We start from the raw sequence: 25,714 nt of genomic DNA, 5'->3' as shown, positions 1-25,714 counted from the left end.
ATGTAAAAACAAAAAAACCCAGCCGTGTTCTATTTCAAGCCATGTGCGTGCCACACACGCCAGCCACAACATAAATCAAGCAAGGCAAGAAACACAAACCCTATCACCATCACAACGGTGATGCCAGTCAGGAATATAAACACCATGTGTTGCTGGAAACCAAACGCCACAGGCACTGCATGGGAAACAGAACAAAACCCCACACTCTGAGAGCTTTAATGCCTTATAATAACTGCAAAGTGCTTTTGACTGGATCTGAACCATGGTATTTTACCACAATGAACACTAGCTACAAGAGAAGAAAGAGTTCATGTGCCATGATGAAATAGTCATTGTTCACTAGAAGCAAGCATTCACAAACAAAGGTGTAACAAGAATGTCACTGACTTAGGACAGTCTGCCCCTTGCCAGTGAGCTCACTAAGCTAATGGGGGAGGACAGGGTCTCAGGGTGCTACAACACCATCTACTGCAATTGGTGTTGCATGCCATTGAGTCATACTGTGAACAAGGAAGAACAAAGAAAAAGGATGGACCGGGATGAAGCTAATAAAACTCTCACTTGAAAGGCTGGGTGAAGCTCTTTACACCAAAGCAGGCTTTCAGAGAACCACAGTAATGGTGAAGTTGGAAGGGACCTCTGGAGGTCACCTCATTTAACCCTCTGCTCAAGCAGGGCCACCTAGAGATGGTTACCAAGACCATGTTCAGATGTCTTGTGAGTTTATCCAGGGTGGGAGTATCTCTTCAGCATTTTGGTAAACAAGTTAATTTTTACACTTGGACATCTGTTTAAAAGCCAGTTCCTCTCTTGCACTGTAAGCCCAGAATTATTTTCCACCTCCAGTGGCACAAACAAAGTATTAAGTTCATTTAGAAGTTCCTGGAATACACAAGACATCAAGATAAATCCCATCTCTCCTTCTTAGCTACTTGGGGATAGGATGGCACAGAGATCCTCTGTGTCTTCTACTCACCCTGTGCACAAGATAGGATTCCAGCTTCCAGAAACACTGAGAACATCTCATCATGCTCTTTCCCTACTGAATTTGACAGCAGCAACAACAAAAGGACAAACCAAAACAAGCTGAGGACAAGTTCCCAGCAGTGCCACAGTGGCCATGGTCAGGCGGCAGCGTGTCTGGGAAAAGCAGCACCAATGTGAGCAAGGGCAGCAGAGCCCACCTAGGGAGGGTGAAGGGGCCCACACACATCATTGTGCTGAGTGACAGCCCAGGGACCAGCCCAGCAAGCTGCTTCTAGACCATCTCAGGTCTCAACAGCACATCAGCCTTGCTCTCTTGGGATGTCTGTGTGACAGGCTAAAGACACAGCCTTAGCAATGCAAAAAATGTTCTCCAGAACAGCAGGACATCAGACAGACCAGAGGTTAAAATTTTTCCTTTTCCTACAGTCATGGGAAAAAAAAGCAAACACAACAGTAAAAAGATACATGCTCTATCCTCAACTTATATGGTCATTTTGGAGAAGAACCATTTAGTACTGGAAATCACCTATTGTTTAAAATGAGCCCAAGCACTGCGGTGACACAGGAACTGGTACAGCTCCCCCCTGGAAAGTAGGACTCAGTCTTGCACCATGTTCCACCTTGAGATCATTCATGCTGGCTCCCACTTGCTCAAGAGGGTGAGAAGGGGCACATGTACACAAATGTTGTGATAAGCAAACGAGTACTGGTGAGAGAGAGGAAAACACAAAGTAGGTGGATATACACAAAAAAACCCTACAAAACCAAACCCCTGAAAAACCGTGAGCCTTCTCACCTTTTTCTTTACAACAAAAGGCAGAAAACCTCAAAGTTTCCAAAAACGTAAAACAGGCTCACATGCCATATATGAAAACTTCACTCTACAAGGCAATACTAAGTGAATCTGGTGGCAGCAAAAACCAGCAAAGAAGCAGGAGACCAGATGGCTCTGGGAGACACTGGTGGCAACGTGCAGACTGCCACCCACAGCCACTGCACGATGACAGCCAGGCTCTTTGCAAAGACACAAACTGCAGAGCCCTGCTTTGGCTTGATTTTCCTGTGCTTGCTCTCAGGTGAGTGTTACTGGAGGTCAGAACTGCCTGAGGGGCTCATCTGGGAGATGCACATCTCCAGCACAAACATGCCACATTTGTGGCTGCAGCTCTGTCTGCATTAGCAGGGCTGGGAATGCCCTATGGAAAGGCTCTGGCCCTGCTGATGCTCAGGGGCTGCTGAGAAAAATGGCATCAGACTGTCCATCACGGTCATCTCCTCACCTCAGTGGTCTGTCCCTCACTGACAGCACAGGAAATGAGAAGAAATTTAGATCCTGAAATCACTAACCAGAAGGGGGAAAATGCACCAGCCATGCAAAGAAAAGTTTTTCCATGACCTCCCTAGGTTTGCAGTTTACAAGCATGAGTAGCATTCCCAGTTACTGGAATTTAGCTATAGCTAGGCAACATCAGTACTCCCTTTTTTATTTTAAACATGAAAAACTTGCTATCCTCTCCTTCTAAACATTTTGAGTTACAAGATTTTCCTATTTCAGCAGACTATATTTAACCAGATTGATTTTTCACTGGAAACAGGAGTAATAAATAGTCTTTTGGGAAGAAAAGCTACTTGAGGAAGGCAAAAACAAATAAAAATAGATATGCAGCAGCTACCAGCCAAACTATAGGTGTGACACACTATAGATGGCTTTGAGATGACTGAAAGAAATTTTAATCCTCCGTCATTGCCAGCTAAATTAGATACTTCTGTCTGTCAAACCTAAAAAGGAGATCCAACCATTCTAAATAAGACTTTGTGTTATAAAGAAGGAGGAAATTTAGACCTTTTTTATTTAAGAAGGGACTGATGGGAATGCCATTTTTTTCCAATTTCTCTGGTCAGGGAAAAAAAATCATGTAAATGCAAAAAATGCCAACTCCATTCCATCTCCAAGGAAGCTTAAGAGGGCAAAGCTGAAGGACAGGACCTTTTGCAGGAAGGACCCATGCACAGTGCTGACCCCAAACATGTGCCTTTGCTGTGGCTCTGAGCAAGCCCAAACCCACCCAGCTCTGCCTGAGCAGTCCAAAAGAGCTGGCAGGTCTGTCCAAACTGGAGCTGAATCCAGTCCACACCAAAATAAATCTCAGATGTTCCACAAGACAGGAAATCCAGAACTGCAGGTAAAAGAGAAAGGAAAAGCCATATTCTGGTTTTCAAACTTCAGGTGTGCTTTTTCCTTTGAGCATTCCTGCAGCCTGTTTTCTGAGCTTGGAGCAATCTCTGATATGAAAATCCTGCTGTAAACCAATAAGTAGGACAGCAGAGCTAAGAGAATTCTGAAAAAAGGGACCAGCACAGTTGTAATTCTGTTCAGGGCAGGAAGGCACTATTCCTTCCTGCCTTCTCTTTGAGACAATACCTTTCAAAATTGACTGAAGCTACAGAAGCAGCATGGTAAGAAAGAGAAACAACTGAAAATTTAAGGATTAAAGCAAAAGCAAACCTGTTGCAAAGGGACCGTGTGCCAGCAATCCTCGGTTGTCAGAGAAGGCAAGAGAGAAATGTATTTTGTCACAGTTAACAGTTTCACAAGTGCATCCTGGCTCAGGCACATGGCACAGAGATGAAATTGCTTCTAATCAGGTTTGTGATGCTTACTGTTATGTATTGCTCAGGTCTTTGTATTTGATGGAGAAAGAATGAGCTCTTCATAGCTGTGAAAACTGCCTTCAGTCTGTTCTTCTCTGGTATCATGGATATTCAGGCTAACAATGATGCTTTTGTAGTCCCTAACCAAAAAGCTGCAGTGATTCTGCATGCAGCCAGCACTTCAGTCTAACCGTACTTCTTCAATTTTTCCCAACATTCTGTCTTTTGGGATTTATTTACTTTGTCATTTCAGCAAGTCAGGGTTTTCCCTCTGGAAACTCACTACAGAATGAAAACATAACATTAGTATATAAATGTCATCATTTAAAACATTAAGGAGCAATTGTGCATTTCCCAAAGTGGGTAGGTAGCAAAATGCACAGACTCCCAATGGATCAGCTGAGAAGGAACAAGTGCTGTGATGTTCTGTGTACATGATTTCCATGGGCAGCTTATTAGATCAATAACACAAAGTGGCCATTTGGTGGGAAAACAGTGCTGAGGAGCACAAACATGAGTCTTCCTGCCCTTTTTGGAACAGTCAGCATGAGTGGACTCACTGTCCCTCCCTTCTATACTTTAAAATGTAGTTGAGCAGTTGTGTTTTTAAAATTACACTGATGAAACTGTAAAGAGAAATGGGCCCAAAGCATTCAGAGAAATGGGCCCAAAGCATTCAGAGACACAACTGTGCACACTTTATAATGGTCACTTTTCTGAGAAACACTAATGAACATTAGTGGAGAGGAATTGTAAAATGAAGACATAATTCTTCATCAGGTACTTTGAAAGTTAAAATGGCTGCCCAAAGAAAATGGCACAGCTCATTAACTGAGGGATCAATGTAATTTGATTAATAAACAAATCTGATAATAAATTTAATAATAAACCACATTCATGTTTTCAGTGACAAGGGAGATTGGCTGCAATGTCAGAATCAAATGAAAAGGAAAAAATCCTGCAGGAAATTGAACTTGTTATCTGGTTGTTGTACACTGCATTAATTTTCCTTACTTGATAAGAACCAGTAATGAATAGATACCCTCAACTCGCAACTAAAGTCTCCCAACTTTACAAGAGCTATAATTTAACATTAAGGGTTTTTTCCCCTTTTTAAGATGTCACCTACCATCACATCTGAATTGCCCAGTGTCACTTAGGTTGATATCTATTTTTGGTTCCCTTTGGTGACATAGAAAACTCCAGCTTCCATGGAGAAACAAGGTAAATATAATTAAATTCTGTACAATTGCTATCAGCAGTAGAACCACTCCTCCTCAGAAGGCAGTTCAGGTGAATATAAGGATTTCTATGCAAAGATGGTCCTTGAACAGGGAATATAAAATTCCATGCACCTCTTCAGCCCCTAACATATCTCATATTCCAAATACTTGGCATATTTCCATGATTTCATAGAGAGTAAGCAGTGACACTGAGCAACTGTTGAAATGCCATTGGTGCTAGAGAAGCAACAACACACTATTTTCTAGAGACAGCAGTATGGTCTACAAATAAAATACAGAAAGATGCTCAAGGTGACATGGGAAAACCCTGGCAAAGCATGAATGTGAATCCTGGCCTCCCAAGCCCAGGAAACATCCACACAAACCCCACTCCTGACATGCTGGAGCAGGAACCATGGTGAAGGCAGGTCTGCTCACTGCAAATGTCTCTCCAACTTTCCCCTAAATCTCCCCTGATTTTTGCACTCAGTGGTTTCTTCTCATAATGAAGCAGACATATAATTTTAACTTGATTTCAAGAGAATTACTGTAATTGCCACCAACAGAATAATAGATCTGCATATAAAGAAATGGCTTTTCTCTTGCCTTTTCCATTGGAAAATTTAATTTCTGTGTTAATGCATTAAGATATTTCACTAAGCCTTTTGCTTGCTACTCTCAATATTCACAAAATGTTATTACCAAATGTAGTTTCTGCAAACAGCTATTAGTTTACCAGTGTTCTAATATCAATAAAACTCAGTAGAATCTGACCAGGTCTTTTCTACAGCATAGAAAGCCACCTTGGAGACAACTTAAACCATATAATATGGTAATGTGTCTCATAGCATAAAAATAAGAGGAAAGTTGCTGTTTCAGATCTTTCTACATCTATGCAAAACCAGTCTAGCTAATTTCTGTTTACTTTCTATGCCAGCACAGTAGCAGCAATTTTGGTTTTCACAAAGCTGCATGGAATGGAATTTAAGTGCCAGGGAGGACACATGCCCATGTGAAGTCTAACAAAGCTGGCAAGAAAATTGTGGCTGACGAGTCACAGGACAGACAGGCTGGGACTTCTCCCCCTGGGGATCCAGGGAATCCAGAGCCGAATTCAGTTGCAGAGAAGGAAGGACTTTGAGCAAACTGCCCCAAGTGAAATGTCTGTTAGAATACCCATGTTAACAGCCACACCGATCCTGTCCCCAGCACTGACACATTCAGGTTTCTAACAGATGCCTGGGATTAGAGTGATTTGCTCCTCCAGACAGGAGTAGGCATGGCTGAGGTGAAGTGTTCCTCAAACAACACATCTGTGTTCTCCCTGGGGTCTGTGCTGGGGCTGCATGGACTGATGTGGCACCAGGTCCCAGTGTGAGCAGAGCCTGGGGCTGTCAGGCACATCTGGAGCAGAGGGCAGTGGGAGGAAATGGAGCATGCAAACACAACACAAACCCTAAAGATCTTTGAACAGACTGCAACTTGCAAGATGCTCACTAAGGCAAAGTGCAGCTGTGCTATTTGGTGCTTGTGTGGCTGGGTTAAATGTTCCTGCAGTTCAGATATCAGGAGATGATTCCCTATTCCTACACACCAAGCCACTCTCCGGAAGCCAGAAAATGCTTAGCACAGCTACTCTATTTCTTAAACACCACAATAAACAAACTTGCAGAAGTGCTGGATTCTAATAGCCACTGCACAGAAAGAAAGCAAGAGGGGAGGAGGGGAAGTGCAGCAGCCCACACAACATCAAATGCTGGTAGGCTCAGTGCTAAATAGCAGATGATTCTTACTGAATAAGTGCCCTAGATTTTGCAAACAATACAGGGAACAAAAATAGAAACCCATTTACATATTGCTGTTAATAACTTTATTTATAGTGTCACAGCTAGAGCACAATAACTGCAGCCATGGCTTAACTTGAAAGCCATTCACTGTGGAGGAGTCAGACAGATACTGTTTTCTCAATCCTTATGCAACTGAAAAAAAATCCTGCTAACAACATCCACTCACCAGAGTCCTTGTAAACAGAATATGAAAAGAAGTTAACAGCATTCAAATCCAAAAGCAAATCATCCCTGGGATTCTCTTGGCTTCTGCACCTTCTGGCTACTTAGGACATGCTGTGGTTAATCAAAGACCACCAGAGCTAGAAACCCTGGTAAGCAGTTTTTCACTTCAATTTGAGCCTCGTGATAGCACCTTACAGGAATATTCAACTGTTGTTTAATTTATTTCTTTGGTTGTTTTTTGTTTGTTTGAATTAAGAGGTACAGACAGGGCTCAGACTAGGTCAGCAGCTACAATAAGAAACAGTATGTGTCCAGAATTAAAGAGAATCCCTCCCACATCTGTGCTGCCATCTACATGACTGTAGCCAAATCTTACCTGGGAGCCAAGATTCCTGCCAGATAAAATACCACTGGCCTGACACAAAACACTGGCATATCTTTAAGGTACAGAAATTTGTATCCTTGATTCCATAGTATTTTGCAAATGCCTGCTATTTATAAGTAAATGGAGTGAAACTGAACGCAAGAAAACCATCTCCTATGGCCCATCACCCAAAATGTGAGAAAACATGGATCTAATTTTCCCTCTGCTTGAATCCAGCCTGAACTGGACAACTGGCTATTTTGGACTGGGAACAGGGGTGCCCTCAGGACCTCATGCTGCAGCTGCTCATTACATATAAAATACTCAGAATAATTAGAGGCAGAGATGGCGAGCGCTCCTCTCTGCCCTGCTGATTATGGTGCACGCTGTGACATGGGACAGTGGGATTCAAGCTGCTGCTCCAGGGTTTGATTCTTTTATATAGAAAAATGAAACAGAATTAACAAAAGAAAATGAGGATGCCTTCTTCATTTATGGCCTCTCCTAGGAGATGTGGCCTCAAATGCCCTCTGGTACATGGGAAAACCAAATTCAGATTAGCTACCCTGGCAGTGGGCTCCTGATGAGCATGGTGTGCCTCATCCCTTGTGCCTCTTCAGGTCTTTGCTACCTCTGTGTTGTCGTTTCTGCCACATGGAATGTCAACTGAATTATTAATTCTCTAGGTTTCCATTTTAGTGAGGAACAGGAAGATGCCCCTTTGGCCTGGCAGCCCAGGCATGCCCTGCTCGCTCCCCTGCACCCATGAGACGTGCCCAGCACAGAGATTTGTGTGTGTGTGTGTGTGTGTGTGTGTGTTTGTGTGTGTTTGTGTCTCTGTGTGTGTGTTTGTGCCTCTGTGTGTGTGTGTCTGTGTTTGTGTCTGTGTGTGTGTGTGTTTGTGTGTGTTTGTGTCTCTGTGTGTGTCTGTGTGTTTGTGTGTGTGTGTTTGTGCCTGTGTGTGTGTGTGTGTGTGTGTGTTTGTGTCTCTGTGTGTGTGTTTGTGCCTGTGTGTGTGTGTGCCTGTGTTTGTGTCTGTGTGTGTGTGTGTGTTTGTGTCTCTGTGTGTGTGTCTGTGTGTTTGTGTGTGTGTGTTTTTGTGTCTGTTTGTGTGTGTCTGTGTGTTTTTGTGTGTGTGTTTTTGTGTCTGTGCATGCTCCCTGCTGGCTCCTTAGGCACAGCTCCTCAGAGCCTGCATCACACAGACATCAGGACATTTCTGCAATAGGAGCCAAGCATGTCTGAGCTCTGATCAGCCTCACCACCAAGTCAAATTAAAGAACTCATTGTCTGTCACAGGTTTTAACTTTTCAGGCAAGATACCATTTTCAGTTTACTTCTTCCCCCACTGATACTTCAAGGAAAAGCAGCTCAGCAGGTAAGCTACACCTGCAATTTTAGTGTCCCTGGGCTTTGCAAGAAATTTGTAATCACTTCCAATTTCAACAGAAAAAATTTACTCCGTTTGCAGCTGAAAATTATAAAGAGTACTAGGTAGTAAGAACAGAATATCACTTAGAATTTACATTCTGTAACATAACTTTGTCTCTACATGAGACCTGTCCTCCTAAACTGTGACCTGATGGCCACCATGCCACAGAAGGGAAGAATCTTAGGGAAGAAAGGCGAGGACGTGAGTTTTTTCTCATTTTAAATTGAAACAAAGTAGAACTATTAAATGAAAAGGCCTCTTTTTCTCTTGCCTGGAAAGGAAATTAATCTCACAAAGGGGCTTACAGTAGTTTTGAATGCAATCCAGAACAAAAGGTTCCAAATGAAACAGAATAATTATACTTTTATGGATCAGCTCTTGGCATTTGTTGAAGCCTGATCTGTAACTGCAATGCTCAAGTTCCCCTGATCAGAAGCCAAAGTTTTGTTTGTTTTGTTCTACAAATTGATTCTTATTAGCTCATTCTTTGGAAGCAGCCATGGCACAAAGCAGTGCTGCATTGGTGTGCAGGTTCCTGGGAATGGAGGCTTCCACCAATTCTGCTATGGCACATAACTGTCCACCTGCTTGCATCTGGTTTCCACTGCCCTTTCTTTTTTCCTCCAGAGATCCTAAAAATTGGTAAATTTGCTCCTTTCTTTCAAAGGTTTTTTTTTTTTTTCTTCCCCCTATTTTTTGCCTACCTCTCCTCCCCACTAACATCCCATCAGCTCTGTGACACAGGTTCCCTCAGTTCCTTCATGGTCCAGGGAGTCACAAAGCACTTTTCTGAATTGCTGCTTCATTCAGCACTGATGTATGGGTCTGCCAGGCCTTGGGAATAACAGAAATTAAATAGTTGTGAGAAGAAGGAGGGTTGTCCTAGTAACCCTCTATTAGCAGCATTCCCCACAGTGAGCAGGAATGGAGCCAGTGCATGATCACACTCTGCAAAGAATCATGCTTACATGAAAAAAACCTAGCCAAAACACACCATCCAAACACCCCAAAACAATGAGCTGACATGGTGGATTAAACTGTCACTACTGTAACTCTGCTGGGACAATTCCCCACTGCTTCCTACCTGCACCTTCCCCTTCATGTGGGAGGACAAGTCGTGCTTCCAGGTGCTTTGCACAGCTGCTGCTGGGACACACAGGCATTTACAGCTGATCCTACAACTCAACAAAGCCCTGGACACCCAGCCTTCTGCATGCCACTTACTGGGCAGGTCTCTGCAACAGGAGGCTAGGAGAGAATACTTTGCTGATGGTCACACAGGTCCAAGTTTTATAAATACTTTTATAAATAGCACACCAGGTTTTTCATCTTGGGGGATAAGTTCTGTAAAACTGCAGATGAGGAAGTTGATTTTGAATCTTGATGATCCTCCTATATGTTTAAGGCATCAATTTAGGAGGTTGATTCAAAAAATGGACATAGTTACTGGTCAAGAATCTCCTTAGATTTTCTCAGTGCCTTTGAGACCCTCAGATATTTGCTAAAATCACACACAACAATCACAAAGAGCTCTGCTGGTCATGGTATCAAGGAAGATAACACCTACAGTGCTATATTTTGGTTGCTTTTTAACTAGCATCACACAGACACTTCCCAGTCTCTGAAAGCTACCTGCAATCTTCCAAGTCCCCAGAATCTACACAATTTTACAAATCCTTATTCCCACCATTTAAAATTATGTTCATCTTTCTTGGGCTTTGTAATAAAAACACAAATGGGCACAGAAAAATCTCAGTTTTCTAAAAAGAGCCCTTCTATCATTCCACAGGGGCAATGCCATGCCAATGGGATGTGTGTGATGAAATTAATTAAACCTTTGGTCTTTTGCCTCCTTTGCTCTTTTGTGCAGTCCTCTGTTTCTCCTCATTTCTGTCAGTTTGTTTCTGAAGTGACCTGTTCTTAGCTTGGTTTCTTAGGAAAACCCCACTAACAGAATTATGCAGATTGCACAGTCAGTACCAACTTCTCCCCAACTTTTTCACCACTTAGCATAAAGCAAAGCTAATAAAAAAGGGAAACTTTAGAAACTACACTATGACTTTCATTTACTGAAGGACATAGACTGAAGTTAGCAGTGGTACTAACTTGAGTCACAGGATGCCAGACCACTCAAGAGCTCTTCTCCATTAATTGGTTCCAGCTTTTGTCTCCTTCATTACTTATCCACTGTCAAAATTATATATACACCAGTAGGAACAGATGCACAAATTAGCAGCAATTGTTGAGAGATATAAATACAGTATAAAACAAGAGAAGTTAATCCATCCCCATCAAAAACTGTGTCTCTGTTTTATAGCTTCTGTAAGAGAGCTTCAAATAGTTTTGCAAAGTTTCCTGCATTACAGAATAAAAAGTTTAACTAATTTTTGCTTTTCAGTCATTATCATCTAGGGAGGAAGCAAAAAGGTGGGATGATGATTTTAATAAAAACCTCTTCAAATGTTACATAAACTCAATGTTCTTAAAACCACTTTGCATGTTAACTACATGACAAAGCAGTTCATCAACTGAAATCTCACGAAGTCTTTACAGGAGAAAAGCAACACTGTAAAAGCAAGTCTTCACAAAAGAAAAGTTTTGTTCAGAGAATGCTCAACTTTTCTTGTCAAGGTTACTCCAGATTACAGAGGACTGGGAGTGAATTAGCTGAATAAATGTAATATGATGGCGTTTTTTTACTATAAATTTGATACATTTGTTTTTATCAGACCAATCAGCAGTCATACATTTTTTAAAAATCAATTTCTTCTTAGTAGTACTGAAGAAAAAAGAGAATCCACATAACCTTGATGAGTTAAAATTCTGCTCTGTAAACTTCTGCAGGCACCTTCATTATTCTCTCCAAATTACTCTTCACAGTATTTCATCATTAAAACATCTAACACTCTTCAATCCATCACCCTGTGAACTTCACAGACCCTTGTGTACACTCAGATAGCAGGGTGTGAATTATACATCACAGGCCCTTCCTAATTGCTGCTGCCCGGCTGGTGGCTGCAGATCTGCAGTCACCTGGCAGGCTGCACCCCTGGGACCTCATCCTGACTGCAGCACACGTGCTCAGGACGGGGTGCCTTGCACCAGGAATTTATCTGCCTTGTTCTGCACAGGGTACAAGGCTCACTCACAGCCCTGAAAACACCAGGGGCTCCCAGCAGGAACCAGGATCACAACATATTGCCAGCTCAAAGAGGAAGATCACAGAGCAAATGAATACTTCTAACAACAAGTTAGCATGTATTTGTTCTTAAAGGTTGCTGTGCACATGCACAAAGAGGTAGATTTGCTAAAATATAGAAAACTGCTGTCCTTATTGGCTTAGAAGTTTTCATGGCTGAACCATCATCAGGATCACTCCCTGTCTGGATCACTCCCTCTTCATTTATTATGGTGAGGGAGTGATCCTGGGTTGAAACATCCCCTGTAATATCAACACCCAGACTTACTGCACAGCTTTGAGGTTTGTCAAGGCTGCAATAAATGAATTTCTTTACATATGAATTTTAGTATGAATGAAAATCTCCAAAAGATAAGTGACTTTTTCCTCTCCAAAACAACAAATTGATTAGGAAGAGACAAGCGATTAGTGGTGGTAAGAGCAGAGTATTTCACCTTCATCCATGGGTGAAATTTACTTCTGCACTTCCTCAAACTTATTGCTAACTTGAAAAAAAAAAAAGAAAAATCTGCAACCTTAAAAAGCAAAGATTCACATCTGCCAGGCATAGGTGAAACTCCCAGGAGCTGGTTCTTGACAGAGAGAGTTCCCATTTAGGTAAAATTCCCTGCTGTCATTTGGGGAAAGATGTGGGCAGGCTCATTTCCCTCCTACTCACTTTTCTCATCCTACAGCTTCAACCAGAAGTTACAGCAATTAAATGCTCTAAACTCACATGAAACCCACAGTTACCCCCACCTACAGGCAAAAATAACTTTCTACTGCTCGTGGGCACATGCCTTGAACAAGGAAAAGGAGGGAGAGGTCTTGCCAAGCCTCGATTCTGAGAAACAACCAACCAACCCATCAACACACTTTGGAGGAAATTGAAGCTCAGGGACTGGCACAGAGAGCAGCAGCAAGGATGGAAAATATGGATAAAAGTGGCTCTTGGGCTTTCTCCTTCTTAATGCTGGTCTTCCTTGTTTTTAAACAGAAGCCATCAATTTTCATTCTGCCTCCCCACAGAAAGGAAAGAAGACAAGGAGGAAGATGGATTATACAGTAAATATTTTAAAAAGTTACTGCTCCTGCCCTTTCCTGGCAATGAGGCCTTCCAGAGAAATTAAAGCTACACAAACTTTGGCTGAGATGAGGGACTGTGTAATATTTGAAAATATCCCTGTCAGAATTGCCAGAAATTTATACCTGCCATAATGTAACTCTTTTATTAAGGAGCATTAAGTCCTTCACCACCAAGAAACATTAAGAATGGATGTCCTGTGTGCGAGGAGAGTGGGAGGAGGGAAGAAAAAGATGTTTGCTTAAAATGTCCTAGTTCACAATTCCATAGAACCTCGCAACCCGGGAATTTAAAAAACTTCCTAAGCAACTAATAAGGCATCACAGCACCTAAAAGGTGAAGAGGTTAAGTTGACACAGCTAGTCGGACACTCAGCCAAAGTGGAACTCTTTGGTCATTTTCAAGGGGAGAACTTTTGGGTGTTACAGTATCATTAAATCAGAAGACGAGTTACAAATGCTTTTCATTTAAAAAGCCGAAAGCAAATGGTCTTGTTTCATTTCTGCAAATGGTTTAGTTCAAGTTGTCAAGAAGTTTAAGAAACTCTGAAAGCAGGTTAATGTTGTTGAGTACATGATTCATAAGAATTATGTGAAGGGGTGAAGAGAGGAAACTGTCACTTTTACTGCACTTGGATGCCAGCCCTAAAATAAGCTTCTTGAAACAGTTCATTAAAGGAATTTCAATGACAAAGCCAACCTTTATCCGTTCACAGAGGACTTCAAGCCTCCTTTTATAGCACAGAGATTACTATATTTGGCCAAACCTAGATAACATTAAAGCCATTATCACTGCAGTGAGACACTATAAATAGCAATAGTAATGTAAAACACTTAAAATTCTGTCTGGGAAGCATGATAGATAAACAATATTATCTATGCATAATTTAAGGCTTGTCTATCAGCCATAATCTCATTCATGATAACATGAACAAATTTAGTTACATAATTCACCTTGTTGTTTACCCAAAATTACTTGCATAGTCTTGGGAACTCCTTTCCTGATGGCTTTTGACAATAGACTTTATATTCAACACACACACGTATGTGGGAAAGGTCAAATCATGCTCTGAGGTTCTGGATTTGTCAAAGTTAATTCTCATTCAATAAATCAGGACAGGAAAATGTTTCATTCTCTGTTTAAAGGTTCTGTTCATGTGCATTGAAAAAGAGGGTATTAACCTCAAATATTTGCATCTTTGTTTTGTCACCACTAAAATTTTCAGAAGAACATGATCCTGAAACAAATTTTGCTGCCAAAAATTACAGGAAATTATATTTTCATTGTGGATAAATTAGTCTCTGAACTTTACTTTCCATAACAATAATCAGGAGATTATGAACTCATTTGCAGGAAATCCAGATAAAAAGATTTGCTCAAAAATGGTTGACTTTTACCCATTCAGATCAAAAGTACCACAGTATTTTGCATTTAAAAAATCATCTTTCCCTTATGGAGATACAGCCCACCCTCTAAGGGAAGTGTACCGCAGTAAGAAATATCATAGCAGAACTGCTCCTTATGGAAGGAAGACTTACTGCTGCTGCTTAAGGAAGATCTCTTCTACACAGGTTTAAACTGACTTATTTTTTCCTTAAACAAACAAAAAAGAAAAAAATAGAGAAGTGTGTAACCTGCTTTTCTAAAAAAAAAAAAAAAAAACAAAAAAACCCAAAAACAAACACACAGAAAAACTCCACAAAAAAAAAAAAAACCCAAAAAACCCCCAAAAAAACCTGAACCATGTAACCTAGAGTCTAAAACTAAGCATATAAAAGCAGAACTGTAAAGTTAAGGACACTTCATTTTTAAACTAGCAAAGAAAACCTACACACATTAACTTCACATAATTTTAGATTAACGTTTTCTGCTGGTAGAGTGGTTTGGGTTTGGTTTTTAATTAAAATTAGAGGTGGTCCCAAAAGCCCAGACCCAATCATCCCTGAAAATTAAAATATTTAATCTTGTCTGGAAGAGAATTTAGCAAGCCACTTCTCCCACACAAAATGTCAAACCAGGCGAAGTGCACCAGGCTGTGCTCCAGTGCCTCCTGAGTTCAAAGGACCCAAGTTAAAGCCATCTGGATGGAAACCTCCAGAGCCTCATTATTTCCCTATTGGCAGTGGGTTTGGAAAGCCACCTCACTCTGAAGATCCAGTAAAAATCAAGATGTTGGGTTCCAAGCTTTAAGATGACAATCAAACTTTTAAATTAATAGTTAACAAAAATTCCCATCCATTATACTTTCATTAAAATCTGCCTTTATACACAATCTTGGGGAATGGCAGGAGAAAGCATCACTGAATACAGCTGATGGAGAAGGAAAACCCACAGCTCTGTGCAGACCTTCCCACTCCTGTGAGCTGCAGAGGAAATGCTCCTGCTGATAAATCATCAACAGGAAGCCAGATTCAATGGCTGGGCACAGCACCCTTGCACTGACTTCACATACTTCTCAATTGCCTTGACACAATAACCTTTAGCTCATAAAAACTTAGCTCTTATGACATTTTTGAATAGTGACAAACACAAACCAGAATTGCTTGGAGCGTTCTCCTCTCAAAAGCCTCCCCTTAAGCATTTCCCTATGCAAAGTAAAGAGCCTGCTTGCTTTTATTCAGCCAGTTCATTAATCAGCATCCCTGAGATGCTGCCTCTCCCCTCCAGGGTGTTTCAGTGTGCACGTAAATGCTTCAGAATCATCCCCAGCCATTCCCACTAGAGGTGGTTTCAGTGCACCCAGGCAAGAGCAAAGGCTCCGTGCTGAACTCCTGGTGTGAAATGAGTCATTTGTTCCAAATCATGTTTCCTTTCTTCAATATTCGCACTTAGTTATTCATTTCCCTAAAGTACAAGAAGATGAGATGTTCCTGAGTTATTTTCTATTTGCTCTCAGCATATACACTATTTTATTCCTATTTCTTATCTCACTTTTCCAGCCTTTTCCATGATTTCAGTGGGCTGTGATTTAGGACCTCACAGGCACAGACAACAAAGCCCACACTTTGAGGAAGATGTCATTTATGTTGTTTCCTCTTAAGATCTTTTGAGACCTTGGAGTCCCTTTGCACTGGAGCTGGTTGGTACCTGCAAGGGCCTGATTCCTAAACACTCATTAGCATGAGGAATAAAGTCAAAATTCCTTGTAAGCAGCAGAAGTGACACTATTACATAAATGCTTGTATTATTCAATAAATATGCAAGATATGAAAATTAAATGTTTGCCAGAGTTCTGCTAGCTACTCATCAGGAACTGACTGGTGCACATAGCCATTTATGTATTTGTGTTTCACCTTTCATGTTTCTTCACAGCCATAGCTGAAAATCATAGCTCTTCTCTCTTTCTATACTCTTAGCCATGTGCCATTTTTTGATGCATCTTTTGAGATCTCCATACCAGCCATTATCTTTGGTCTATTTTTCTTCCAGTCACAATTGTTATATTAGATTCCCCTTCCCCCTTTAAAATTTTTCATTTGCAAACTTAGTTCATTGTTTATTTATTTTTTGCATATGTAATCATATAGATTAAAATTTCAAATCAGTATCATCCTAAAGAGACAGTCAGCTTTACTAAGATTTGACCACTGAACCACTTTCAAACCTGCAAAATAATGACATGGAAATTGATGTGGAAGACTAAAATACCATAGTCTTATGGCATGCTAATGAATTGCACTTAGTTTGAATGTCAGGTTGACCTTTGAGTAATGGAAAAAAGTAATTCACAATCAGCATCTATCACAAGTAATTTACACACCTACTTGAACAAGCTCAGTGTCATTAAGGAAAAAATGAATGTGAAGACACAAAATGTAATTTACTGTAGCACAAAGTCTGCTGAGGGCACTGTGGATGGCCTCTTCCCCTCCTCTTCATCACCATGCATATATCCTTTATTTTTCATCACTGAATGTTACTGTCTTTGATTTCTGATACTGATTTGTCGTCATTGTCTTGCTAGTGGATCTTTATCTCTTTACTGAGTCACAACCAAAAAAACTGAAGGGCTGAATTCCATCCAAGCCAGCACACAGACTCTCCCTGATTTCAGTGAGTTTCATATAAGACTACATTCAACACTGAGCAAGCTCCCAATTTTCTGCTTGTACATTGCCTCTCCCAGCTACCCTCAATCCTAAGGTAAAGTCTTCAAATGCATCAGAATTTCATGTGGATTTTTTTCATGTCAGCTATTGGAGGGTGCAGTATGTTAGAAACTCACTTTTACTTGTTAAGCCTAAAGTTTCAGAAAATATAATTCAACCACGTACTAAAGCTGCACGAGAGAGAAAAGCTACAGAGGGAGTTCACAGGAAAAAACTCTTGCTGTAAGGGGAGATGGAAAAGGGAAGCTCTCTGTCCCCAGTCCCTGTGTCTCAAAAGAAGCATTTATAGACTGACAGAGCTGTTACACAGTTCCAGGACCTGGCTTAGCTGAGACATAAATGTTCTCCAAAGAGATCAGGTACAACAGCAGAGGTGAAATGCATTAAGATCAGGTTAAACTTTGCAAGTGCAGCCTATAAAACTATCAAGCCACCTGAAGTACTACATTATTGCATCTTCCCTGGGAAACTGGCCAGGGGAACCAGGAGATGCTCAGAAGCTCCTGGGGCTGGACTACCCCAGCAGCACAGGCTGAGTTTGATTTTGCATGACTTGCCAGAGATTGGATATCAAACTCTTCTCCTCATCCAGGTAGACCAAGGAGCAACACATTGCTGGGTGACTGAGCAGGTGTCAAGGCTGTCACTAATGGAGCCCCTGCTTGTAATTCCAAACTGCCAGAAACCACTCCAGAAAACGTAGACCTCAGCCAGGCTCTGCAATTCACCCTGTGGGAAGTGCTCCCAATTTTTAAATTGCATTCCATCATCTTTTATCAGAGGGGTGCTTGTAATTGTCCAGAAATAACTCACCCCCAGTATAACACCGTCTCAAAACCATCAACAATTACTCCAGCAAAGAAATAAGGAAAAAAAAAAGGAAAACGTAAGGGAAGAGCTCAGTTCAAGTAGTTTCTCAAAGAAAGATATTGTTTGAATGAGGCAATCCTTCCACCATCTTATAAACAAACTTTCAAAAGTCAGCTAGCGACACTTCAGAGCCTTTACACTGATTTTGGATTATGTGTCATTGACATCTTCATCCCTGGGCATTCAGGGCAAAGCACTGGGAGGGTCCCTCCTCCCCTATGGCTGGGAGACAGGCTGCTGTTCTTACCTGACATTGTCATGCTTCTGGATGTAGATCTTATGAAACATCATGTCTTCCTGTTTGGCATTAATGTCAGCTTTCATCTCCATGGCAACATGTCGAGGAAGTACAGAGAGCAGGAGACGCTCCTGTGGAGTCAGACAGATGAACCAATTAAAACACCTGCTGCCCAGTTAACAAACACACTTTGTTCCTTACTGGGGAGAAATGACTCATCAGTTTGGTGAGAGATGAGTACAGCCAAGCAAAATGGGCTCCATAACCCCAGGAGCTGATCCCCTAACCAGTCATATGCAATTGCCTTCCCAACCCCACAATAAGAATTCAATGGTTTTAGAAGAAATGTATTATGTTGCATTCCAGGTGCACTGGGCTTACAATTCACGGTTGCCAATTCTCATGCCAACCATGCAACTCAAAGAGTGTCCGTGCACCGTTCTTGGAAGGACTCTGATAAATGAGATTGTCTGACCTCCCACACAGTCTCTGCACACCACCACCGAGTCTTCCTTCACCTAACACCAGAGGAATGATACCCCAACACCCTTGGGCACTATTTAAAATTCCTTCCTTGCTTATCTAATTATCTAAGCACATTCCCCCAGCAGGCACAAACCTGCTCTTAGCAGCTAAAATGTCGTAGAAACGCCCCAATAACACAGCACGAGAAGTGCTACTGCTACACTTCAAACTGCTGGTAGTGCCCAATTGCATTAAGATCTCTAAACCCACCCACTCACCTACCAAAAGTATTTTCAATAACCACAAACCATCAACAGTTTGTGGCTCTCCTTGCCCCTCAATTGGCACTTTCATTTACTGATCACAGATTTTGTGTGACTTTTGTAACATTATTTTGCAAGCTGTTCCTACAGAGTATGCAAAAATTGACAAAATGATGACTTCCTGGTGATTTTCCTAAAAGCTCACATAAAAGCAAGTGCTTGTTATTATTCTAAATTTGATGCCAATTTCACACAGAAATTATAGAATTTAAATCTGCAGGTAATTTGTGCCCCAGGGATGCGTTCTTGTATATCAGGAATCACACCTGAGAATTCTGCCCAGAGCTGCATTCTATTCCCAGTCACACCCCATGAAGTTCAAAAGGTTTTGCTATGGCTCATGAAGGTGGGGAGCATCTCCTTTGGGATCAGCTCTGCTGTGGTCTGGTCCAACCTGCAGGCAGTGCTCTGGAATAGCTGAAAAATCCCAAAAGTGGGATTTTTTTTTCTTGTGTCACTCTTTTCTTTATTTTTCCTTCCCTGCAGTGAGCAGGAGGAAGAGAAGGGCCTTCCTTCTTGATGACACAGAAGGAAGGTCCCCAGCCTTATCTAATAGCTCATTAATTCTCAACAACACAGGGAGCAGAAGGGTTCAAACTCAGGCCTCGCTCAGAGGGGTCAGCAATCCTTTCCCAAGTACTCACGTCACCAAACCACTTGTCCAAGCTGCAGTTATAGGCAGCTTTTTGGCTTCTAATTCCTAGCTTTAACTGAAATTTCACCATTTTTTTCTTCCTCTAAGGAGAGAGAGGAACCCTGGGGGAACCAGAGGAAGATGAATTCACTGAAAATGTGCTTAGCATGCACTGAGACATTTTATAGTCTGTAGCACTGCCCAGTATTTCTTTTAACCATAAAGAGAGCCTGCCTTCAGTCTTTGAAGAGATAGTAATAACACAGAAGATGTGTTGGAGGGATTTCTATCTCTGCTTAAAACTGCAGCAGTCATGAAAAGACACTTGTTTTTTAAAGTACTGTCACCATCACTAGCATACTGCAGGTGCTAACAGTTACATATCCTTATTTTTTTTTTAAAAAGCAGCTCATGAATCATGCACGTGTCCTTAGGCTTCTGTCAGCTATTGGTGCACTCCTTGAGTGGAAAAGCAAAACACATTTGTATGCTTTCCAGAGTAAATGCTGCATACCCTGTTGTCATTTGCATATTCTAATAGGCATCCTCAAATGTGTGAAAGCTGCTATTTTATGTGTGATTTTACACATCCTCTAAATAACTTGGAGCTTTATAGGAGGTTTGGGGGCACCCACAGGTTTGGAACACTCCCTGTGGGCGCATGGGCATGGAGCATTACTCGCTTCCAAAACAGAGAGAGGAGCCTGAGTGTCTGTTTGGAGCATTCCAGGAGATTGTCACCTACATTTCCGAGTAGCTTTTACTTGAGAGCCCCCACCCCTACTCTTCCTGGCACCACAGGAACTTGCCAGATTAAATCACCAATATTTTCAAGACACTTGAGATCTCCAGGAGCTGCACTACTGCTGCTCTGAGCTAATAATCAGGGGATGAGATAGGCTCATCAGGTGAAACAAATGCACGTGGCACAACATCCCTTCATGCAGCTACTAATTAGGAAGTTGAGCTGTGTTACAGAGCTGAGCATTATCTTTATTCTGTTTGCTTGGAGTCATCACAATCACTGAAAATAACCTCTGAAGGAAAGGAGAAGGCTATAACAGGAGGCTATAACAAGTGCATTTGTAAGGCATAAGCCACATGAAAAGGCCTTCAAAACAACACAATCCCTGTGTTTTATTTCAAATGGAGCAGAAAAATGAGGGTCTCCACTAGAGAACAATTTTCGTTTTGCTACAATAACTAGAAAGTGCTGCAGCCCTCGCTGTAAAATCCTGTATTAGGCACCAGTGAGGTGACCAGGACTGGTGTTTTACAAGGATAACAAGGCAGCATTCTGACCTGATAAAAATGCAAGAGCAAATCCATATATAATTCTCCCTTCAAAATAACATGCAAGTATAGTTCCACTGAATTATACATTAAACAACTGCATCCCAAGGACAACTAGTCTCTAAAACAGGCACATAGATGAAGGAGCTCAACACAGATCTACCCTGTTTACATACGTACATGTGGATATATTTGTGCATGGGCACACTCATCCCCACAATGACTCTGCAAAGAAATTTTAAATATTTATGAAGTCCTCTCCCAAGATGACCTCAAATCACTGTGAATATTTAGTATGTTAGGATTTTCCATTTCTCCTCAGATATAGTAACAGTTAGTTTTTACCAGAAGTGATGCTGAGATGAAAAAAAGGAGAGAACAACTTTACAGAGACAGAAGACGTGCAATGCTAGAATTAAGACAGTGCAGTCCCAACAACCCATCTCTTACCCAAATGCTATTTGCTCTCTACACAATGTGGAGAACACATGATTTTTCATCCAAGAATATTTTGTTTTGGGCAAACAACACCAATTCCTGTTATGGCTCTGTCCTAGCTTATCTCAAGTAATGAAATCACAAGTCATCTTTTTTCTGCATTGGATATTCTGGAATTTCTATTTACTTTTAGGCTAATTTTGGGTGCTGTAGATGCTTAATAAAGGAAAATACAAGGTCATTTGCCTGAGAAAATCTGCCTGTCTTTATAAGAGAACAGCTCACAGGAGCACCATCAATCTCCAGAAAAAGACAAGCAACTATAAATAACAGTATCGGGCTGTGCAGTTGTGTTTTCCTCCACCCCTGTTTGGACATGTGGGCTGAGCTGTCCTTATTTGTGTCTGCTGTCACCTCGTGCTTATCTCAATGCATTATGCATGGAATCATCTGAACTGAACCTGGAGATCAATGTCAGCCCAGGCTGTGGCAGCAAATAATCTCATTAGGAGTCTCCAGCTGCCAGGACCCGCAGCCACTGCTGCAGGCACTGAGGAGCACTTGGCAGGGACTGGCTTTGACCCATGGTTTTCTGATGCCCTGGCTTTCTTATGTGTGCTATGCTTCCTGGAGAGGGGGAGAAGAAAAAAGGATCAAGACAGGGCATTTGTCAGAGCTACTCCAGGGAGCTGCTTCTGAGACAGAAGTGCCCAAATGCAGCAGAGTACAGGCATCTGAGCCACACTGCTCAGGCTGCCTCTCAGCAGGGAGCACAGGGCTGAAATCAATGAGTAAAATGGCACATTCTCTTGGCTCAGTCCTTTCCTCCACTTCAAGGTGTGGAAGGAATAGGCTGCTCATTTCATCTTTCTGATACAATATTTGTTGCAAAGGAAAAAGGAGTCTTGAGTGTGAATCTTGTTTTCATACAGAAAGCACCAAATAAGCACACATGCACATGTTATTTCACAGTAAGGATTGAACAGCAGCTATGTCAGCCAGAGGTACCTCATGAAACACTGCCAAAACACAAATCCATAGATGCAGATGGGCTGAGACATGAAGGAAAATGAAACTGAGTTGCCACAAAGATGCAAAGACTCCCCAGCTGATTAATTCCCCCGACCTCTCCCCAAACCCACAACCAAGCTCTGAGATATCTCCCAAGGGATGAGTGGAAGTCCCATTTCATGATTAATTTCAAATTGGACTGAACAGACCACTATGAGATGTAGTGCAGGGCAGAGATGTGTGTTAGTTAGCAAGGGAATAGTTAAGCTGCCCCAAAAGACCTTCTGTGTCTAATTCTGAGACACAAGAGATGCATTGCAAGAGAACCCACAAATGAATTAGGGGAGCACATACATTCAGCACCCTGACAACTAAGCTGTATGTTGGCAGCAAGAGAGCTTTTTTAGCAAAAAAACAATGAAGCTCATGATGAATCCTAATTTTTGCACAAATACAATTAATTTGAAGACAATAGGATACAGAGAGATGTGTAAGCAGGTAGGAACCTTTGGGAAAGGAGGGAAGAGGATCTTCTTTGGAGGCATTAAGGAACATTACATTGTGTGGACCAATTCTTGCCTGCCTTACAGCTCTCTTTTGGCAGTGGCTTGACATGACAATCATGCCAGGCTTTGACCTTACAAAGAGGGTCAGTCCAAAGCCTGTGTGTTGCATCTGCATTTAACACTTGGCAGCAATGATGGGTGCAAAATCTATGCAGACTCTTTGTCTAATGTGTAATTTTAATCCACGGAGCACATGCCACTGGATATGTAGCTTCTCTCTGGAAAAGTCCATCAGAGTATTAGACAAGAACTTCACCCCTGAGCTTTCTTCCAAACCCTTAATAATCCTGTCCTCTAACAACAACCTATTCTTGCCTGGATTACTCATGAAGCAAGAAGCCTGCAATGCCATCCTACAGGAACAATTTGCATGCTAATTCTGTTTCAGCATTTTCATGCTTTATTTCCAACTGTTGCTCTTACCTGCTGCTGGTTTTCCCTTTGAGAATGCAGCCTGGCTTGTATGCATTCCCTGGTCTCCTGGAAAGCCTGTCTTTGGGACACCTCTGCTGGGTAGTGGGTACACACGCCTACAATGTTTGTACAGGAGAAGATGAGAACATTGGAGACCAGCTGCAAAAAAAAGAAAAAAAAACAAAAAACAAAAAACAAAAAACAAAAAAAAAAAAAAAAAAAAGAGAGAAAAGAAAAAAAGAAAAAGAGAGAAACATATTTGGTTACACTTTGGAAAACTGCCATTGGTAACAAAACACCAGCTAGAATCCAGCCCCTTCCATGACTCCTTAAAAAAACACATATTTAAACCTCAGGCTCTTAATTTTAATGAATTTTATCTCTCTAGTCTTTAAAATATAAAACTTCCATATATGACCTCAAATATAGGTTCTTTCCACTGTGTACTACTTCACAAATAAAAGATACAATTCGACTGGTAATTCTGCAATCTTGCCTTTGGTTATCTATTATCTGGGAACTACTGAGACACAAATCAATCTAAAAGTGCATCATTGCTCCATCACTGGAGGTCACATATAACTCATGCAGAGAGATCTGGCAGAGGAACACTAATATTTTCATGTTTGTGCACCTACATATTTGGCTCAAAAACATTTCAAAGGTACACTAACCATTGTTTTGAAATAGTGCTTAAAATACTGAATGTAAAGTGTTGGTATTCACAAGGTTTCAGAGTTGTTTTTATAATCTAGTTCCAACTCAAAATTTTATGTTTCTAGATAAAAACATATGTTTTTTACATTTCTATGGATGAGTACAGAAATGAGTTGCTAAGTCTGAAGCATATTTCAGTTGGACAAGCATGAAGGAAGAGCTATATCACTCTTCCACTCCCATGCATGTTATGTTTTGTAAGGAAGCAATCACATAACTTTTGCTGAAAACTTGTGTTGCAACCTTTTCTTTCCCAACTATTTTTTAATAAAAAGGAAAAAATATTCATGTCCATTGCTGGTATTTGTTTCAAGCAGAATGCTCAAAGCCTGTTCTGATGGCTTAATGTAAACATTTCCCTTAACAGAGGCCAGTCCCCATAGGACTTTTTGAGACTTGCACAAGCTGTACTGGATCACCCTTTGAGGACAGACTTATTTGAAACACCTCTCATCTCTTCCAGGGGAAAAGACAGTCAGACCTCCAAGATTCTTAATAATACAGATCTTTGCTCTATTCCCTAATGAGCCCAAATATATCCTTTGCCTTTATTAATTTTTTACTTGCAGAATAAAAAAAGCAGTTTCTAGCCCAGCCCATTCCCTGAAAATATGGAGACACTCTGAAGGGCAGGAGAGCTGCAGGACACCCCTCAAGCCCTGAGCTCACAGGGGGTGCTCAGAACTCCCCAGACCAACTTGGACACCGTGGAGGAGAGAGGAGCTGCCTCCATCTCAAACATGGACTCACATCCCCAGAGCAACAACCTCTCCATAAAAATCTGACTAGTATTACCCCAACTGTCTGATTACATTCCTATGCTAAGGACAGCAACAATTCTTTTATTGAGAACTCCAACTCGAAACAGGATTTAGACAGAAAAACCTCATCTTTCAGCTCAAAATAAGCAACACCATCAACCACAGGCCTTAAACAGTCAGGCTGTGCTGTTCAGGGTGTGTGGTTCATACTGGACACTGAGACAGGGAGTACAAAAAACATCATCAGAACTGACATTATTGATAACATTTTTGGAACACCAAGCAATTTAACTTTTCTGCACTCACTAATGTCACTATACACAAACCCAAGGGACTTCACAGACTGATTTACAGATGACCATGCTTCATCAAGTTGAAACAAAAACTATATTGCAATGTAATTTTCAAGTAGTGGGGGGACAGGTATCTGTATTTATGCTGTTTAGCTGGACCTCATTTAAATTACAGTATGGCATCTTTGCAACACCCTGAAACACAAGGAGTGAAATTACTCTGTATTATCTCTGTTACTGTGTAACTTTTCTGTGAAAATATTAAAGATCTGCAGAGATTTAAAACTGAAGCTCCTTTTATTTGCAGCCACACTTGTTAGCGAGAATGAGAATTTTGTTCAATATCTGTTCACAATAATTTTCTACACAGCCATTTTAAAACACAATAAAGGAAAAAAAATCCTAGGAGCAACCATTTCTTTTTTTCACAATCCTCTGTCTTAACAAAATAAATTTATATCCTGTTTGCCAAATGGTACTACTTGCTTATCAGGTTCCTTGCCATTTTGCTATGGTAACCAGCTTCAGTCCCAGGAGGAAAGAGATGATGTAGATACTAAAAATCTGATTCCCTAAGCTCCATGGCCTGAAAAGTAAAAACATATTATGGCAGCTATTTCAGACAATCTGTGCTTGAAGAGCTGTTCAAG

The 25,714-nt window shown here is 41.2% G+C and overlaps 1 protein-coding gene across 1 annotated transcript in view; it reads right to left on the bottom strand.

Annotated features, from left to right (window-relative positions):
• Positions 1-25,714, bottom strand: part of ADCY5 (adenylate cyclase 5) — a 202,530-nt gene that overhangs the window by 60,763 nt on the left and 116,053 nt on the right. Inside the window, exons 2-3 of the mRNA XM_063161762.1 lie at positions 23,303-23,452; positions 18,159-18,280 (exon numbers count right to left, since the gene is read on the bottom strand). Coding sequence (XP_063017832.1) covers positions 18,159-18,280; positions 23,303-23,452 — 272 coding nt within the window. The remainder of the gene's footprint in view (positions 1-18,158; positions 18,281-23,302; positions 23,453-25,714) is intronic.

Source organism: Melospiza melodia, chromosome 8, assembly GCF_035770615.1.
Source record: "Melospiza melodia melodia isolate bMelMel2 chromosome 8, bMelMel2.pri, whole genome shotgun sequence".
In the NCBI taxonomy this organism is placed as follows: domain Eukaryota; kingdom Metazoa; phylum Chordata; class Aves; order Passeriformes; family Passerellidae; genus Melospiza; species Melospiza melodia.
The sequence above is the reverse complement of the archived record's forward strand: the minus strand, read 5'-3'. Positions and strand labels throughout refer to the sequence as shown.